This window comes from Cynara cardunculus, assembly GCF_001531365.2.
Source record: "Cynara cardunculus var. scolymus isolate 2C chromosome LG 9, CcrdV1, whole genome shotgun sequence".
Taxonomy (NCBI): Eukaryota; Viridiplantae; Streptophyta; class Magnoliopsida; order Asterales; family Asteraceae; genus Cynara; species Cynara cardunculus.
In genome coordinates this window covers 7,138,707-7,159,341 of record NC_037536.1, presented here as the reverse complement: position 1 = coordinate 7,159,341, position 20,635 = coordinate 7,138,707, and the positions used below count along the sequence as shown (strand labels likewise).

At 34.4% G+C, this 20,635-nt stretch overlaps 1 protein-coding gene and 1 pseudogene across 2 annotated transcripts; both read right to left on the bottom strand.

Annotated features, from left to right (window-relative positions):
- Nucleotides 1–3,629: 3,629 nt before the first annotated feature.
- LOC112517721 lies at nt 3,630–4,650 on the bottom strand (annotated as a pseudogene).
- A 2,673-nt stretch (nt 4,651–7,323) lies between these two features.
- Nucleotides 7,324–18,546, bottom strand: LOC112517917 (LIMR family protein At3g08930). Of its 2 annotated transcripts, XM_025125338.1 has the most exons (15): nt 18,285–18,546; nt 17,959–18,194; nt 17,223–17,308; nt 15,234–15,349; nt 14,994–15,104; nt 14,689–14,787; nt 14,473–14,595; nt 11,867–11,929; nt 11,717–11,781; nt 10,869–10,978; nt 10,004–10,118; nt 9,359–9,424; nt 8,395–8,505; nt 8,247–8,313; nt 7,324–7,688 (listed from the first exon to the last, which is right to left on the bottom strand). In XM_025125338.1, the coding sequence occupies exons 1-15, from the start codon at nt 18,306–18,308 to the stop codon at nt 7,641–7,643; spliced, it is 1,440 nt and encodes a 479-aa protein (XP_024981106.1). In that variant the 5' UTR covers nt 18,309–18,546; the 3' UTR covers nt 7,324–7,640. The 2 variants fall into 2 exon arrangements, with proteins under 2 accessions (XP_024981106.1, XP_024981105.1); XM_025125337.1 differs by having other exon boundaries at nt 17,959–18,546.
- Between the last annotated feature and the right edge of the window lie 2,089 nt (nt 18,547–20,635).

Genomic DNA, 20,635 nt, shown 5'->3' with positions numbered 1-20,635 from the left:
GAAATCTTTTGACAAACAAATTGGATATTTCTTTTCATAAACATGAGTTATTTATCTATGTTCTAAGCGGCTGTTTACCAAACACTTATCCAGTAAACGATTACAGGTAAAATTTAACACTGCCACTTACTTACCGAGTAAGACTTTAGTCCATCAAAACGGCATCGTATGTAACAATTTACAGAGTAAGTGTTTACCATGGTAAGAGTCGTCGCCCTCACTTACTGGGTAAGACTCTTGGTCCTTGTCTTCCTCTTACCGGATAAGATTCTTGGTCCTTACCATATTTATCGGTAAGGAAATATGACTTGGTAAGCGCTTATCCGAGTAAGTGTTTAGTAAACAACCCCTAAATTGTCGAATGTTGATATGCCCAAAAGAGATCCTTTTACAAAAAGAATCTGATGTGAACATTGGTCTTGGTTATTCTTAATTTTCACATAATTAGTTTGTTATACCAAATTTCATAGACCTTTGTAAAGTAAACTGTTATTGAAATTTGGTATACAAGCGAATATGATTACATATGCTGAAAGTTGTTATAAAAATCCTGAGTATGCTTATTGATAGCAAATTATATACCCACAAATCTGGCACAATAGCGGTGCAAATGCACACCAACTACTATGATCGCTTTCACATGGATTGGACTTCGAAGTTTCGAGTATTAAGTCGAAAATACCTCGACTTCAATTAGAGAAGAAGAAGGTATTTTGAGTGAATTGGATGTTTTTCTAGATTAATTAATAATAAGTAATAAAAAGTGTGCATTGGTGCAATCTTTTCCCTAAGAATACAGTAGCAAAAAGATGGTTGAGAGAATTAGCCACAAAATAACTCGTGACTGTCTATTTCTCTCGAAAGTAAACCTTGATGGATTGTGGTAGCAATCCAATCATAATTGCTAACTTCAGGTTTGCCAACCTTAGTAGATCTCGAAAATATGAATTCTGCCGGTATAAAGAGATGCACATATCTTTATGACACACCAACTCGAATGACATGTTGCACCTTGGTGCAACCCATATCTCTATGTGATTGTTGAAGATTTTCTCAAACCTCCTTGCATCATTCAAATCGTATTTTGAATATGTCCATCTTTGAGTTAAAGATCTAATATTAACACTTACAAGTGATCGGTTTGTCCGTGTTGAGTTAAAGCTTCAACTTGAGTGACCAAACCGAAAAGTTAGTAAAAAGTGGTAACACCCGAGTGTTACATACTATCTCTTAGGTGGAAGAGGAGAAATATTTGAAAGAAACTTGAGAGGTGGATTTTGTGTTGACCTTCTCTGTCCACTTCTCCTCTTCTTTCATGAATACTCAGGTTTGACCTCCTGCCATGTTTAGCCTCTAGATGCACAAAATTGGCAATGAAATCAATGCACAAGATTTGGGTCGTTGTCCCCCCCTATGGCGATGTTTGTGGCTACAACCCACAGTCCAACATCTAACATCCCAAATCATGCATACAATCATAAAAATACAAACTTTTATTCTCAATAACTCCGAAAGAAAATAAATAAACAAATAAAAAGGGAAACACGACACATAAATTAAAATCACACACTAAATGGAAATAAAAAGTCACACTATCAAAGTGTAAATAACACTGAAAATAAGAGTTATCGGGAACTTTCGGCTGAAAACATGTTCCATATAAATGAAGCAACAAAAGGTGGAGCGAGCTTGATGCTTAAAAAACAAGTTTGTTTCAAAGTGTCTTAAATCATATGCACTTAAAATATTTGATTCGTATATTTCTTGTTCTCTTGTTATAGACAGTAGAACTATGAGTTAAGGAGTTGTTTGGCAGTTACTAAATGGTTTGGTGCAAAATGATTAAGGTAGTCATAATGATTAAGATGCTCTTATGATATAGTGCAAAATGAAATATAATTGTTTMGTAATTATTTACAACGAAATTAGGACGCTGAATGGTTAAGGGAGACTCATGATACAAAATCATTCAGAATGTTTTATAATCATTAAGAGGTCGACTTTTTTTTACCAAACAAGATTTACCTCTTAACGATTCAGAGACTGCCTCTTAATGAAACTATTAAGAGGTAAACAAACAACACCTAAATCTTTGGAAAATGTGATTGTAGTTGGAGGTGACTTGAAATTAGTATATGTGGTCGTCACGATTTTTCATGTAATGGATTTTCTCTCCACAGGACCACGTTTCCAAAAATCAAAACAATTTAACATATTTAGCAATTTATATTATTATATTTTATTCAAACATAAATTTCATAGTTTTTAATGGGATTTTACCTTAATTTCCGTTCGTATTACTATAAAATTTTATATATCACACAAATCGATACACAACTAGTACAAGAAAGCAACTTGTATCGAACATAAACCATATCGTGGTCAACTCTAGGCCTACTTACAGAAGGTTGTGGGGCTCCCAACGGCTTGTTTCACTCAACAGTAAATGTATGGTCGTCTAGACACTCTTTAACAATCGAGTGTTAACCATGGACCACAAGACAACTTATATTTTGCATATTTAAATATCAAGTTATCTGATAATTTGCAAGGATTCAACAATTAGATTTTAACTTGTCACAACAATTAATACTGATCTTGAGCTTTGCGTTGATCCCTCGAGGATCCGATATCTCTTGACATTATTGTATGTTTGCATTGTGATCGAGAATGCTTTTGTTTTTCGGAATTTATTACCGTTGTTTAATTTTGTAATAATCCGTTAAATTTTATACCCGAAATGAAATATACAAAGGTATATGTATTAATTTTATCTTTTCAATTTGTTATTCATAAAGTTTAATATATCAATTTATTTGTTTTTAATAAACATGTCGATTTTTAAATGGTTAACAACTATTTATCAGATATTTAAAATGTTACTTTAAAATAAACAAAATAGTAATTTATTAATTAAACTCAAAATATCAACTACTGCAAATTAATTAAAAAAACATTAACTTCAAGATTTATCAAAAAATATTAAATATTATATTTTTTATGGTAAACTTAAAAACAATGTCTTATTTGTTAAGAATAAAATAAATTCTATAAATAATAAATATGATCTAATATGGATAAAGGAAAATGACCAAAATACTTTTAAATCAACTAATTTTATTGAGTCAATTAAAAAGATTAAGAGGCCGTTTACCAAATGTTTACCTGGGTAAGCGTTTATCAAGTCACATTACCTTATCGGATGACTATGACAGGAACCAAGAATCTTACCTGGTAAGAGTGAAAACAAGGACTGAGAGTCTTACCTGATAAGTGATGACGATGACGATGACTCTTAGGACAGTTAGCGCTTACCGGGTAAATTATTACATACAATGTCATTTTGGTGCACTCAAATCTTACCCAGTAAGTAAAAGGTAAATTTGAATTTTACCGATAAGCACTTACCGGGTAAGTTTTTAGGTAAACGACCTCTAAAAGTAGGAAAAAAAATGATAACCATAGTGGTGAAAACTAAAGTTTATCTAAGGGGCTGTTTGGCAGTTGTTGAATGATTTAGTGCAGAATAGTTAAGTGGACAGAATGGTTAAGAGGGTCATAATGGTTAAGTGTTAAATGAGACAAGATTGTTTGGTAATTGTTCTCTGAATGACAACAAATTACCATTTTAACCCCACCGCCAAAAAACCTTGCAACCACCGTCGGCAATTCAAATTTTCCAGCCATTGCTCTCTTCCCCTTTAGCTCCACGCCATCTCCCACGTGGGTTTGTATACTGTATGTCGCAGACTATTTGTTACCATGAGGTTCCATCGACGACCCCAGAAGTCTTGTAAGGAGTTCGACAGGTACGGCTCGTCCGACGGCGGCTCAAGCTCGACTCCGGTCACCGCTCCGACGACGGCGTTCAAAACGAAAACCAGAAGATCAATCAGAATTAACATTATAAAACAATAAACGATTAACAAAACGTGAGGATTCAATGCGTGTTTGTAATTATACGCAAAATTGATCAGTAAGGGGAAAAACATCGATTCAATCCACAGATATACACTCGATTTCTTTTTAGGGTTGAAAAATTGGGGTTTAATTTTGACGGGAAGGGAAGCGACGACGATGAATTGAATGAGGGATTTTTGGCGGGTAAAGTGGGCCGTGATTGAAAGTGAAGAGGAGGAGCTTGAAAGTGGCCAGCCAAGTGAAGAAGAAGGTGGCGACAGCTATGGTGAAGGCAGATGAGAGGAGGAGGGGAAAGATGGTGAGAAGGTAGAAGATGGGGAGGAGGGAGATGAGTCTGTAAATGGGATGAGACTGACGGGATCGAGTGGGAAGAGGAATTGAAGGAGCGTGGGATGAGTAGCCAGTTGGAGAAGTGGGAGGGTAAAAATGGAACAACTTACATCTGAACCATTTAAGAGCACCCTAAACACAAAACCGTTAAGAGGATGTTGTCATCATTAAGAGGCTATTTTTTTTGTCAAACAACTCCTGCCTCTTACTGATTAAGAGGCTCCCTCTTAATGTCACCATTAAGAGAGAAACAAACAGCCCCTAAGATAAAGATCAAACTTGGTAACGAGTGACAACTAGATGAACCAAAAATGTAATTTACTCTACAATATATTATCTTTGATGTAGATCGTTAAGCAAATGCTTATCGGGTAAGCACATGCCGTCAAGAGTCACCATCATTACTTAACTTATCAGAATATCTGAATATTCAAGTACTTTCTCAATCGTCAAAATGAATTGTTGGTAAACATAATTTACCCGCTAAACGCTTAACAGATAAGAGTTTTCTCTCTCACTTACCATGTAAGATTTTCAGTACTCGTAGTGTTCATCCAGTAAAATAAGTGACACCCACTAAACATTTGATGAATAGGCCTAATAATTTATTTATTTTATTAAAAAAATAATAATAATAATTGTAAAAAAAAAATGAGTTGATTTAAAAAAGGAGAAGAGTAGGAGTGTAGGATGGGGTTGGTAAGTAGCTGGCGATACAACTTTAAGAAACAGTACACGGGGGGTTGGGTTTTGTTTGGGTGTGTAGGGGTACACGCAATTTCAAGGACCAACGGATTTGGTACGCTGACAGCTTGTGCACGTGCACATCCACACAATAAGAATAAATAAACAACTCACTTTTACTTTTTCTGATTGTGACACGTGTCATTATCTTCTAAAATCTAAGCTTTTTTTAAATAAAACCAAAAATTATATTAAAATTTGAACATTTTCTCTTGGACAAGTGATTATCATGATCATGAATGGTCACAGTGTTATAGTAGATGAAACTCCATAACAACAATAATTTTAACAACCACTGAATTCGAACTTGAAGCAGATGAAATTTTCATTACATTCTTTTTTTTTATTAATTTAGATATCCAACACGCTATGCGAGCCGACTAATCTCAGGACGACCACATGTTTTGCAGATAGCCTGGAGTCACCGCATTTGAACCTCCATGGCCACAAGCCTGGGACCTCTTGGTACTTTTGACCTTTGGAGTCAAGTTCAAACCAATCAGGCATCACCCTTGTGGTTATTCATTACATTCTTTTGAGTCTTACCTGATACGGTACAAGTTTATCTGAATTGAAATATTAATTTTCAAAATGTATGTTTTGTAAAATTAACTGATTTAAACGAAACGAACTGAAACCAGCTTTGAAAGTCGGTCACCATTTCTTTAAACAATCTGATTTCTCAAAATTAAGGTTGATTTTCTAAAAATATCTTTTCAATTATTTTTTAAAAATTGTTTTTACAAAAAAATATAAAGGTTTTTTTATTAAAATAATATTTATTGGAGCAACTTTAGAAGGATATAACACCACTCTTCACACGTAATGTATATTCCGTTTCAAAGTGATCCATTATTGGTGTCAATAAAGCATTTGAATGAAAATAATTGAAATTTTCCGATCGAGACCGGTTGCTGAAACGAGAACGATTGACACGATCATCTGATTGCGACACTCTAAGAAACTCGTTTCGTTTTCATGTTACTTTTCTTTTTTAATAACGAGCTTGGTTGAAAAACGAGATGGTTGTAAAGAGGGTCGAAGATGCTAGACAAGCCGAGCTAGTATTAGAAGTGTTGAAAGGTCTTTCTAGTATAACGGGGCGTTTCACTCGAGATCGGTAGGTAAACGTTTCTAAACGTTAGGCTTAGATGGTTAAACTGGACAATGTTATTAAGGGGAATGGAGCAATATTTTTATTTGGTGTCACGGTTTATGACATGCCTTTTGAAAATACGTTCCAAAATTTACAGACCGTTAATTGTCAACACTAAAATTTTCATTATTCATTGTAACAGCATTAATCATTTGACCCATCAAGAAGTACTTTAGTACTTATACACTTTGATTGGGAGATGAGTTCTTGTGATATTATGACACTTTAACTCTCTAACACATCGGTTGGAGATTGTTTCATGTTCTTTTACAGTAAAACACAAACGCCAAGGGTTACTGATTCTTGCATATAACCAACCTTCCACATGGCAGATAAGTTAAGGGTGCATTTGGTACATTGGATAGGACAGAACAGAACAAGGATCACTATTCCATGTTGGTAAGACTTTTATGTGTAACAGACAAAAACAAACTGAAACAAAGTGGAACAGGCGTGTTTTACCGATATAACCTCGAAATAAAACCTAAATCTCCTTTAAAACGTTAAATAGCATTTCTCTTTACATTTTATCCATTCTTTAAATTGTATTTAGCATGTCTTATGCTCTTTAAACTTCCACTTTACTATCACCAAAATATTATTTTCTATATAGTTTATATATTTTGATTAATGTATGTAATTTATTAAATTATTAAAAGTAAAACAACAATATAAAATCGTGTAAAATAAAAATTAGAAACTACATAAACTCTTTATTATGGTGTCATTTTAATGGTCTTGACTAAAACTTTCTAATGACATTTTATAATAAAAAATATTTAGTTTTTATTATAATTTACTAAATTACATAATTAATCAAAATATATAAACTAATCATTAGAGTTAAATTGATCATTTTTGTTATGTTTTATCTAGTTTTGTCTTACCAAATGTTGAACAGCTATTATGTCTTGTATAATTCTGTATGAACATCAAACACGCCCTAAAAAATGGGGTCAGCCAATGACCGACAATCGGGCAAACCGATTACTAGTCGGACCAATTAGAGGATTTTGACACAGGACCAGTTACCTGGGATCGGTTAAAAAACGGGTCCGGTTAAGTAAGAACCGATTTGATAAGGCTATGGGCGTATTAACCAGGAATGTTATAACCGGTTCAACGACCACGGTTTGCCCTCTCTAATAGACAATGCTTTTATAATCTTTTACAGACCAAATAACAAATGAATCACACACAAAAGACGAATCATGTACTGTGGCATCGTGTTACTGTTTTAGATATTTTACATCAAGTTCTAAACGCTGACACCCAAAGATATTACAGGAAAAATACATACAAATGGTGTTGAAATCAGAAGTAAAAGAAGCAGCAATCAACCTCACGAAATCGATACTTCTAATCGGATGATAAACTCTTCGATGTGCCGTACGCATCCGATAGTAGCACTCAAAATAAATCAATTTAACTGAAAATTTCCCATGGACGTGTCTAGTTTACGTTCGTGCTTTTCAAGTCATAACACGCTTTAAGACGATAGTTGGAACCTGCCACTCGGCTTTCTTCTCCTCCATCCCTGATCAATAAAAATTTGACAAAACCCAGGATTTAACAGTCAGTATATCCTCATTTCCATTGTCGAATAAAATTGTACAAAAACCCCATCAGATCTTATACAAATTTGTCTATTCTTTAAGATTTTAACACCAATTGTTTTTCTAGTTGGTACTTCTTGATTTAGTTATCGATTATTCCTTAAAAGTTGAAATATATCATATCAATTTTGACAATTGGGAGTAGTTCATTTAAAATCTAAAGCAAATTGCATGACATGGAGCGAGTTGTGGTCTGATTCCTATTTTATGTAACATACTTTCAAAACCTTCATTTTGGTACCTCGAATATGACATCTCTCAAACATTTAGGTACCTAGTTTACACTTGAGAATATTGGTCCGATTCCTATTGTATGTAACGTATTTCGGTTTAACAGTTTGGGATATTACATCTGAAGTACCAAAATTGAAGGTTTTGAAACTACATTACGCAAAATAAGAATCAGATCAAAGTAAGCAGCATTTTCATGCAATTTGCCCTTTTAAAAAAGATGAGGAACTAGGGAAAGTGAAACTTACAAAGGCGGCATAATACACAAAGGTTAGGCCTGCTAGAACGACAAATGCAATTTGGAATATGTTATACCTGCAAATGGGATAACCAGACATGAGTACAGATTAAAAAACATGAAAAACGTTGTGAAAAGGAGAAATAATTGTGACTGACTTGTATAAGTATTTGATTCCACGAAGAGATTGCAATGTATGACCAAATATTTCTTGGGCTGCCGTAGCTTGAGCGTAGTATGCAAATGCAGTCGAACAGAATTGGATCACACTAAAAGCACCAATTACGACCCAAGCTTAAATGTTAGAATACAATTAAGCAAAAATCATCTGAAGCTAAATAACTAAACGGCGTTCAGGCCTCTTATGGTTGACGGATATTAAACAGATAGAGATGTCTAAAGATATTAGCATACAAGTTACTCCATAATGGAGTGACTGATGAGCATTGAGTAGCATCTATGCGAGACATATTTCGCTCAGTATTCTACCTGAATAAAAGTGCTACAGTGTACGAGGAAGCATTGCCATAATAATTTCCAAAAAGTAAAAAAAAGAAAAATTCACATTAAAAAACCCTAATAAGTGGTTTTTTTATAAACTAGGAGCATCCACAATGGTAAAGCCTTTTCCAAAAGGTGGGACCCACACGCTTAGGTGGCCAAGAAAAAGAAACTTGGAGGTTATACAGTTACAAGCTCTTCAAGAACCACTTCAATAGGGCCCCATTGTGAATGTTCTAAGGGTAAACACATGAAGCCCACACTGTTTTTTACCACATGACAACGACATGTATAATGTGCATGATGGGGAGTCCTGTTTTCTATTTTGTTTGATTGCTTTATCCTTTCATCATGCTACATATCACGTCATGTCATCAGATGATAAGTTTGATGGTAAGTTTAAAAGGCCTATATAAATATTTGTGGGAACACTTCAATTTCCTGTTCAGCTGTGTCGGTCGATTTAGAGAAAAAATAAAGTTAGTTTCATTCATTAGTAAAAAAAATTATAGTGACAAGAGTATATCTAACCGCAAGGTCTAGGGTAAATCAACTTTCTAACATTATGCAGCCATATTATGGTTGAAAAAACAAAAAGACAAAGAAATTGAATCAGCCTACCTGATGGAGCAAAGAAGAATGAGAGCCACATTGAATAGGAAAGAATTCATGAGAGTAGCTCCCCACCTGTAACATGGCTTCACAGGTTAACAACCAACACACATTCAACTGGCCACCAACATACGTAAAAAAAACATAGAGTAAATTACAATTTAGTCCCTATGGTTTGTTCAAAATTTCGATTTCCGTCCCTGTGGTTTAGAAATTGCGATTTTCGTCCCTATGGTTTGTAATTTATTGTTATTTTCGTCCCTGAACTAATTGTTACCTTTTTAAGTATAAAGGACCAAAATAGTAAATAATTGTAAACCACAAGAATCGAAAGAACAATAAATTATAAATCATAAGGATGAAAATAGCAATGCTTTACATACAATAGGGATGAAAAGCGCAATATCTAAACAATATATGTACTCCCTCCGTCCCAAAATAAATGGCCACAATGAAAAAGACGCAATTTTAGAGATGTGTAATTATTACCCTTTTTAATTAACTAAATGACAATTTTAATATATTTCTCCATCTCATAACTAAGGGTATAAGTGGAAAATAAGCACTTATTTTGGGACAAACTAAAATAAAAATGCAGACGCTTATCCTTATTTTGGGACAGAGGGAGTATTATAGACTTGAAAAGGCCATTACTTCATTGGATGGATAGTGATAAACACTAGTCTCAAACCAAGCATCATCGCCCCAGCAATAACTGCAAGCAGAAGGTAGAAGCAGAAGAATGCGAAGGCTGCAGTACCCAGAAGACCTGGTGAAATACAATTTGGTCAATGTAGCATGAATGAGATTGTTTGTAATATTATATGTAGTCTAATATTTAAAATCCACATGATGAGTAAAGCAGGTAGAAACAATATTCCCACATACAACACTTATGGCGCATAGAATGGGCCTCAGGGGACTTGTGTGCAGGGATATGGATTCAACAAGCACTATTCATTTTGAGGGATCCCAAAAATGCTGGGAAATTACGCTTTTGCATAGGGAAAAATGCAACGATGTTTGCCCTAGTTCCTAGTTAGAGTAACAAATAATATTTTTTTCTAGATCAATATAATGAAGTTTCAAAATTTCATTATTCAATGTAACAAAGTTACAAAATTTCATATTTTATACTCATTCTGACCAATAACCTGCCGATCTTGTAACATTTCATGACATGGATGTGAAGTTTATCATCTACTTTGTCATAACCCTTTCGTAAACGGGTATCCACCTCATCAAATGTTACAAGATCAACATGTTACAGGTCAAAATGGGTACAAAATAGAAAATTTGAAGCTTTCTTACATTGATTGAAATCGTTATATTGAACAGATATAACCAAACTTTGTTGCATTTTTCCCTTTTGCATAATAATGCTTGTTGAATCCACACTTTGCTGGCCCTACATAGGATTTCCAACCATATACATATGTATATGCATATGTATAGATGTGTGTATGCATATTCAAATTAAAAAACATATAGGAAGAGAAGGAATGGAATCCAAAATTACCCCAAATATCATCCAACTTTATGAAGACCTCATTTAAGAACGGAGAAAGCGGAGGGTCGATCAACAAATATATTATGATGTGTGCAACCCAGGCAATTGAAACAATCAACCTAATAGGAGGAACATGGTCAGAATGCATTCGTATATATGTAAGATGAGTCTGAAAACACAACACAGTTTGAAGGGAAAGCAACGAAGTGATATAAAACAAGAAAAAGATTTGATTTTAATGGGATTAAGAATCTACTGATAATATGCAGAAAAGGATCTTTGTATAGTGTCAACAAATGGAACAAATGATCAGCTTATATATAATTATCCGTAAATGGTATCTGTTTTAATGATTTCATATTACAGCAAAAATGTTATTGGTTTGCTGGATATTTTCGAGCAAATGTAACTTGCATACAGAAGAGAATCAGCAATTATAAACAAAGACAATTTTCCATATTTGAATAAATAAAGTGATAAGAAAACAAGTTTAGTTGAAGATTTCACATGCTAAACATGACACACCGCATGCCTAGAATTGATTTTAATGGAACAAAAATTTATCGTTAATATGCAGAAAAAGATCTATACAGCGTCAACAGACGGAACAAATTATAAATTTATATATAATTAACCATATATGATATCTGTTACAATAATTTCACATTACAGCCAAAATATTCTTGGTTTGCTGGATATTTTCTATCAAGGTAACTCAGATACTACACAAGGGCATTTAGCATTATAAACAAAGGCAGCTATACATTTGAATAAATAAAGTGAAAAGAAAGGATGTTTAGTTGAAGTTTCAAATGCTAAACATGACACATCGCATGCCCAGTATTAGGAGAACTTACCCACAGACTCCGAGTATAAGCTTTGCCAGATAGCCAAGAACAGTCATAGCCCAGGTAGTCTCTGCCTGAATAAATTAAGTAGTAATATAGCAGGCAACTTGAAGAAATATGAAGCAAAATAATTCAGAACACATGTGACATGTTTATCACCTTCTCGCCTTGAGGATACATCTCTTCTAAAGCTTTCACGTCATCCTCCAAAAGAAGCAACTCCTGAAAGATAAGGACATGTAACCTTGAAAATCAATTGATGATCATATTTACATGGAGAACAACATTAACACCACCATATTATCAAATATATCATATATAACATGAGATTTACCTATGTCAACACGACTCCACACCAATTATGAGTTCAAAAATACAATACCCTTACACCCCAAAACCAAACAACCTCCCTACATCTTGGGGTAGAAGGGAAGGTCTGCATACATTCCACCCCACCCCACCCCACCCCACCCTACAAGTGGGATATACTAGGTATGTTTTGTTTGATTTTGGTTTGCTCAGTTTCACTGTTGTGCCTCTGTTTTTCTTTTTGTTATGTATTTTATATTTTGACAACAGAGGGAGATACCCCGATTTGGCTAGCATATTTGTTTCCAGACAGATAGAACAGTTCACAGAATATAGAATTCAGCGCTTAAACAGTCTAGAACTTGATTTTGGCATTTTTTGTATGTTGCAAAATGTGCTTTTAAGTAAAATGTGCATGAAAGGTGCCCTTTAATGCAGTCACACTTTTAAAGACTACAAACAAATGTTTTCACATTTTCCCTCGGATTTCTTCGAAGTGCTAAATATATTAGAGTGCCTCTTTTCTCTCTCCTGCCTTAAGTTCTTCCCTCTGTCTCCTTTGTCCTTCCACCATCACACAGCTAACATCTCTCATACCTCAAAAGAAGACACTAGCAATGTCATGGAAGAAGATGACATTGAGAATGGCCAAGAAGATGATGAAGTAAACAAGATAAATTAGGTTCCGGCAACAGTTCGTCTTCCTCTCCAATTTTAGTTATTTCACAGATTATTCTCCCTTTCTCAAGAGGTCATAAGCAGTGTGTACAAGTCTACAGCCAGCCATGATTGACATGACATAGAAAAGATTGAACTGAGTGAATGGAAAGTCAGCATCAAATAGAAGGGCTTGGAAGGATGCTACTGTGTGGGGAACTGGGGATTCCTATGTTTATACATCCATAATTTCACCTTTCTATTGGGTTTCGATTTCCGCCTACGGTCACTACTTTGGAATTGGATAAAGGGATTATTGTTGTATTCTCCTTTTCTCCACAGAGGTGTAGGGACCCATTTTAATATATCTATCTATATATATATATATATATATATATGTGTGTGTGTGTGTGTGTTTATGTATGTATGTATGTATAGTAATATAAAAACCAATATAACATACACACAGACACAGATATGCATCACAAGAAAAATATTTATGTTTGCCATTATAAATTATACATGGCATGGCATGTAACAATCATTACGATTGTGGATTCTTGGGAAGTGGGGTCTACTTTGTTTCAGAAGTAACTAACCATTAATTGCAATTAGGCCAGTGATGCCGACCAAATCTTTTTGTGATGTGCAATTGTGCATCATGTCTTACATAAATATATCAACTAGAAAGCTACAGTGCTTCGATCTTGGTGTTGCATACATATCAAATACTTGGGATGCCACAATTCTTCAAAAAGTCTACTAGAGTGTGTTTGGTATGCGGACCAACTTGTTGTCCAACGTTTGGTACACGGGACCAACTTCTAGTCCCATGTTTCGTGCGACAATAGACTGAGATGGGACAGGATTGAGTAGGACAAAAATGCATTTTTTTTTGTCCCACCAAAATAGGTGGAACAATATCAGGGAGATGGAACAAAATAGAAAAATTACTAAACTACAAACGTCAAATTAAAACCCTAAAACCTTCCACAATTATTTCACCCGACTACCTCACTCTTGCCCATCCAGTCCCGTCTGCATACCAAACGCCTCCCTAATATACAATAGTACAATACACAGACTTGGCAGACTAATGGATTTTCCAAGATATCCAAGTTGGAATTGGCCAATAATGGGCATGTTCTAGTCTTCTAGACTAGAGGATAGAGAAAAATTCCTGCACCTGCAACTATGTATTTACTTAGGCTTATGTGAGTGCATGCCTATGCATTAAATTTGTGATGCATACCCTGTTATTTCCCAATTGAGTATACCCCCAAATGGAGTACAAATATCATGCACCTGTACATTAACTTTTTCAAGATGCCAATGAGTTTATGTAAATGATGATACTAGCATGTGGGTGTTCATAATGTGAAATCCCATTCTCATCACATTTACTAGGTAGGTTGTTAATACTTTTGACCAACATTTCCAGATGGAATTGCAATATTATACCCAATGATTCTATGAAATGGGCAAAAGAAAATATATCCTAAGTCACAATATGATGCTGCATTGTTTATAACAGAATAACATGAAACTTAATTTCCTATTCTCACATGCAGCAAATATTGACGAGCCAATTGCCTGCATATAACGAGCTCACACTACTGTGTAGTCAGCTAGTCGCTCTTATATAGCTTTGAGTTCCTTTCCATCGCCTACACCTTTACGAAAGGGATGGGCAGAAGGTTTTTGGATGTGAGGCAAAAAGCACTCATATAAATCAGAATGCAACACCTATAATGCACCTAAACCTATATTCTTGAAGTAGAATTTTCAAGCAGACATACTTTTTCTAGGGCCTTCTTATTTTTACGCCATTTCCTTCCTTTTGAGCCACTCCTTTCTTCCTGATGAAGTGCATCGGCTGCCTTCTTCAATTCTTTTGCTTTTTTACCAAGTTCTGTTGCTTCCTGAACAATTAAAAAACCAACCAAGCAGTCATTGCTAACTGAAATCATTCACAAGGCAAGGTGACTTAAACCAATAGAAAAATGTAAAGAAACCTTGATGTACTGAGATCTGGTAATCACTGCCTTTGGCCGCCTTATGAATGAAAATATAAGCCCCAGTGGGAGCGAAGCAATGCCGACACCTCCAAATATCTAATTATGACAAGGCGAAGTTTTAGAATTATGTATAAAATTCACTTTATCACATCTATTTTGGGGAAGAAAGCAGTTGCTATAGAAAAAAGGGATGCCTTTCTGAAAAAGCATTTAGAACCTTGGAATAGACTGCGCTCACTAATAACTATCAATACTCTGCATGACATGAAATTCACAATCACAAGCCTAAAAAATGAACTCACAGAGAAAAGCACAGAACCAACAATTGTCGCCAGTGCAACAACATATTCTGGAAAAGTTGAGCGCATGGTCCATGTTGTCTCCGATGACGGACTAGCGGTATAGGCAGAACACTGTCATTGATAAAAAAGAGAGATATAAGAACTAAATGCGATGGTGATGCTTGAGGTAAAGTGTGCTGCACAAATACACAAGCAAACAAAATAAATAACGAAGGAACATGAGAGACTTTGTTTGTTCACCTGGCGTGCACCGTTACCGATACATGGTTGACTACTAGACAATTGAAAGGTACTTGGGAATGACATTGTTGAAGAAGACAGGTGCCTAACAGTGAAATCAACTTTTCCAATAACACCTGGCACATGAAGATGGTACAACTCAGAAACAAACACCCAAATGGTGTACAAACGTGAGCTATTACAAGCTCCAAATCAAGACAGACTATCAGCAATATGTTCCCACCTATTCCATCATCCACGAAATGTAATAGAATAATGACAAATGAATAAAGTTTGCACAAGGTGAATCAAGGTAATGTTCAAGCGCTTGCACACCCAGGCAACAAAGCACTCTTTAAGGCATTTACAAGCTATAAGGTAGGTCTTTAAGTCATAAAAAATAGCATGCACTATGACTTAAAAGAAAATCACTTGCACGACTGAGATAGATATAATATGCATCACAGCAAGACAAGTGACCTCAAATATTAACAAGTCAAACATAAGAAAGAAGACATAATGCAAAGTGTCTATATGTTAAAATATAGCATACAAGAAACTAATGACAAAAAATTAACCTAGTATCATGCTAAGATATTTTCTTATGTGCCTCTATAAAAAGATTCTTGCTTATATTGGCAATATGCAGTCTAAAACTAGTCCAATATGGATATACTGTGTACAATCTTCCCTCCATACATGTCTCTCATTCTAATCACAATGCACTGAAAGATCTAGATTAGAGATGACAAAACTATTAAAGTGGGGTTGTCTCATCTTCTCCTCGAGATCACAAGAATATAATCTCTGGTCCTATCATTGTATAGCCACACACACCTCCACATAGACATTTTGCTACACTCATCTAGTATGTAGAAATATTTATGGCTTAATGTTGCACCCCAAGAACCATAAGCAGCTTTCATCGTTATCCACTAAGAATACAAGAAAGTATATAGTTCTCTTCTATTTTTTTGTTATCTGTTAGTAAATGGATAGAGTTATGCTTCCTAGATCTAGGTTTCTAGAGAACTTTGTTACATAACATGTTAACTATAGCAAGTATTTCACCAGATTTACATTTTGTGAGATCTGCTCTCCTTGCTGACCCCTTGCAAGGGTAGGCTTCATTTCATGTCTTTTGATTTTCTCACCCATTTTACAACCTTGAGAAATAACATTACAACTTATACATAATATATATCACATTACTTCACTTAAAATTTGAATCGTTTCCAAGGACATTTGAGAACATGATATTTCTACTCCTATATAACATCTGATATTAACTCAAACATCATGTTCATTTATCCATTACTGTCACCAATCACCATGAAACCGACCCGATTAGATCATTCACACAACCTAGAAACATCAAACATCTCATGCAAAAATATATCAAATGCAAGAGCTAGTAGTCAATTTTTTAAACATGACCCCATGAAAGCTAACGATTGTTGGTTGTGTGCATATGACCTAGTTGCCTGAGAAACAACTCAAATGTAAGACAACCTGCCAACATACATTTAAGAAAGCCACAAACGATTCTGTAATTTTACTTACCTCACAATGTGGACCTCATAAGAAGTCTTCATGAGTTACAAATAGAATTACATGTGTTTTCAACATGGTTTTGTCTAAGATATCTTATTATTTCAATTTTATTATAAACTAAAAACAATTCACTCTTCAACCTAAGAGCTGAAAGACAAACCAATATGTAAACTCTTCATATGTTAAAGTTAGACAAGAAGAAACAATATCAGTTTGTTGGACAGAAAAAAAGAACTCATTTGCCCATTTCATACCGTTCTCCATTCTCATGGTTTTGGTTGCATTACTGTCATGTGAGAACAAATGAAGAGGACCACAAAATAAAAATAAAGAATGGAGACAGAATAACAAGTTCTCATTCTCAATGACTCAAACTAGCTTCTACTCCTAGCTGAAATTGATCATAAGGGAAAATGTTTCTGGCAGGAATAAAATTTAATAGGTAAGAATGCTAACCATACAAAATACCCAGCACCAAACCACAAATGATGGCTGTAGCTATCACCCACATCAATGCACTTTTAATCCTCTTGCCAACAGTCCTACATACAAAAACAATAAGCAATGAATATATGTTCAAGGTTTAATATATACCCTAGCATGTCTTTCAGTTCTCTTTCCAGAAAAACAAACCTTAAGGACATTTTTGACTCTTTATGCCAAACAACTTAGCTTCCATTTTTTTTTCTATTTGTGCAATATTCTTAAAAGTTCAAGCTTCCTTAAATATTTTCTCAACAAATCAATAATAAATCTCGACTAAGAAGTTAAAATTAGTCAATTTGACCTTGAAGTCAGTTATACCTCTCATCAGACATCTGCATTTAGGCTTCAATGAATACTCCGCTAGGTGAGAATATTTTGAAGTTGGATTTCAAACCTAGCGGATTTCAGATAGAAAATTTAACGCCTCCACATTTCCTATTTGTAGCATAGTAATAAAGGTAAACGTTGTTACTTAACTTTTCACTAGAAGAACTAAAAGTCATATCAGTTCTGTAGTTCAAAAAATTACATGTCGATCTCAGATGTCAAACCTAGTTTTTTATTAAATTTAAAATCAGACTATGTTGTAAACTTAACATCAAATCATCAACGTTTAGCTATTAGCAGTGTTTTGTATGCCCTATTCATGTACTCATCCTTTAGTGAAGCTGAAAATTAACCCATTTTGATGGAAAGAAGCACTTACTTGTCTTGGTCACCCTCGTAGTAAAACATTGCAAAAGGAATGACGAAGAATACAAGAATAGCATCAATGATGTAAATAGCAAGCCACAGATCCTTCATCGGCAATGTGAGATTACAAGCACCATTATAAATAGCGTGCTGGCAAGCCTGCCGGTTAGCAACATCAGCAGGGAGCATAAGTATGGAGATGGCAGCGACGGAGAGTCCCAGTACGACGACAAATTTGGGGAAATACGCCTGGTTTTTGTCATCGGGATGTTGGTAATTGACAAGGAGATACAAATTGAAGATGAAAACCAACACACAAACAACTATCGCTACAATCACCAGCGCGAGATTAAAATCCCCCATTTTTAACCTTGGAATCAGCTCAAAATCATGAACTGATCCGAATTTCTAGGGTTTCGCCGTGTGTACTTTTTTGAAACTTCAAACGAGATCACTCTCTCTCTCGTGTAGATCTACTTTCTTGCGGTGGGAAATCGCCGGTCCTCACCGGTGGCGATTAGGAATTTACGATTTTGTCCTCGGAGGAAATGTTGAAACTGATTATAACAGGGGTCGAAAGGGGAATTCGGAGTTTACAGTGTGGAAGCACTGGGAACAGCCTGGAAAAGACGGACCGGCAAATGATTGAATTTTTTCTAAACCGGGCAAGGCAAGTAATTATCTTCTTTTTTTCTTTTAAGTTTTGCAATAAAAAGGGTAAAATAACCAAAATAGCAACTTACTTTCACAAATTTATTTATTATAATATTATATTTTTAGTTTTCTTATTATAATAGTGTATTTATAAATATTTTTTATTAGAGTATTATACTTTCAAAAATTTATCCGTTATAGCATTGGGTAATCTTTTAAATTAAATTTATCCAATATATCATGTTTATTTGTAACATCATCAAACATTGCCTATTCACATGTACGATAGTGCTGACATGACATTTCTTATTATAGCATTACTAGTTGTGTACCCGCGCAATACGGCGGAGCCTTTAATTTTAACGATTTTGAAGTTTCACCGGTTTTTTAGAGAAAATTTAACGATAATATAAGTTACACTTGGTCTTTACATATTAATACAATCTGAATAAATAAATGTTATGGTTCCAATTACAGTCTATCGATGAAAAAAATTGTATAATAATTTAAAATCCAATATATTTAAAATCCAACATATTTAAACGACTCCACAAATGTGTTCGATTTACACCAAGAGCAAAGAATCAAGAGATCGAGACCGAGAGTTCTAAAGCAATTGAATGGGACATGAATGAGATAACTTTTAATAACACATGGTGAATATCAGTTTGAATCTCACCTTGGAGGATGGAGAGAAGACACAGAGGTATGAGAAGATGAAGGCATGAGTGAAAGGTGTCAAAAGTATCTTGAGAACATAAAAAGAAAATGTAATAATATGCAGTGGTAATTTGGACTATATGTTATTTCAATTGTAGATCAAGATTTTTTAAGACTGAATGCATAAAGTAATAGTACTTAATGCATTATGAGTTGTTGTTAAGACTTTTTACATAAATGTATAATAGTTTGTGCATTAAAAATTATTTTTAAGACTTTTATTAAATCTGGTTTATAAAGTAGTATAGATACTTTCAAAATTATTTTATTATAACATCACCAATATCTATTACAGTATTGTACTTTTAATTTTAATATTGTTATAATTTAAACATTGTAAATTAATCAAATATGTTTACTAAAAATTATAATATCATAAATTAAACATATTTACAAAAAATCACTATTTCACGAATAAAAATGTATATAAAAAACCATTCGTTCATCGAGTTCATCATAAATTTCATAGTTTACTTTGTAATCCAAAAACTAAACAAGTAAAACATTTTTTCAAAAAAAAAACCATCCTATTCACATTTGTTTAACAATTATAATTAATCAAGTGGAACCGCCTTGTCACAACTACTACCTTCTCCATCTTTCTCAACATTATTTTTTCGTAGGTTGTTCAAAGTTATCCTTTCACTTGACCTCTTTTTTTTCGGGATGAGATTTGTTCGTGATTCCACTTAAGATGGTTCATGTTCAAAATAGTGAAACAAGTTAGTACACAATTGATATATAAAATTGGTGGGTCACCTATTGATTTGGTGATGACCCACTGATCTGTTCCTCTACCTTAGCAACACTTAGTAGTTATTGGTTATTTGTATATTGGTCTCTTGGTACATACTTAAGCTATTGGCAAAATCGAAGACTAGCCGATGTGAAGACAGAAGATCACCGATGCGGTGTTGTGGATCAACTGTCTATTATACACACCAAGACTCCAAAGTAGCTGAAATGCATATTGAAAATATTTTGAAGCTACAAGCCGATTGAAGGAAGATCTTCATAGACCGAAGATTGAAAATCTTCATGGATTCAAGATTGAAAATCATGGACCGAAGATTGAAAAATCTTCATGGACCCAATATTGGAGATCTTCATGGACCGAAGATTGAAAAAAATTTCATGGACCGAAGATTTGTGAGTAGCTGCTTGAAGCTACATATCCATCCAAATGAGATCTTCCTACAGACTGGCCATATTTCTGCAAAAGTTTGTCTCTGCATGAACAATATTGTATGCACGTTGTGTACGATGAAAATGAGATATCAACAATGGTCAAGTCAACCCCAGCCTTCTTATCCTCA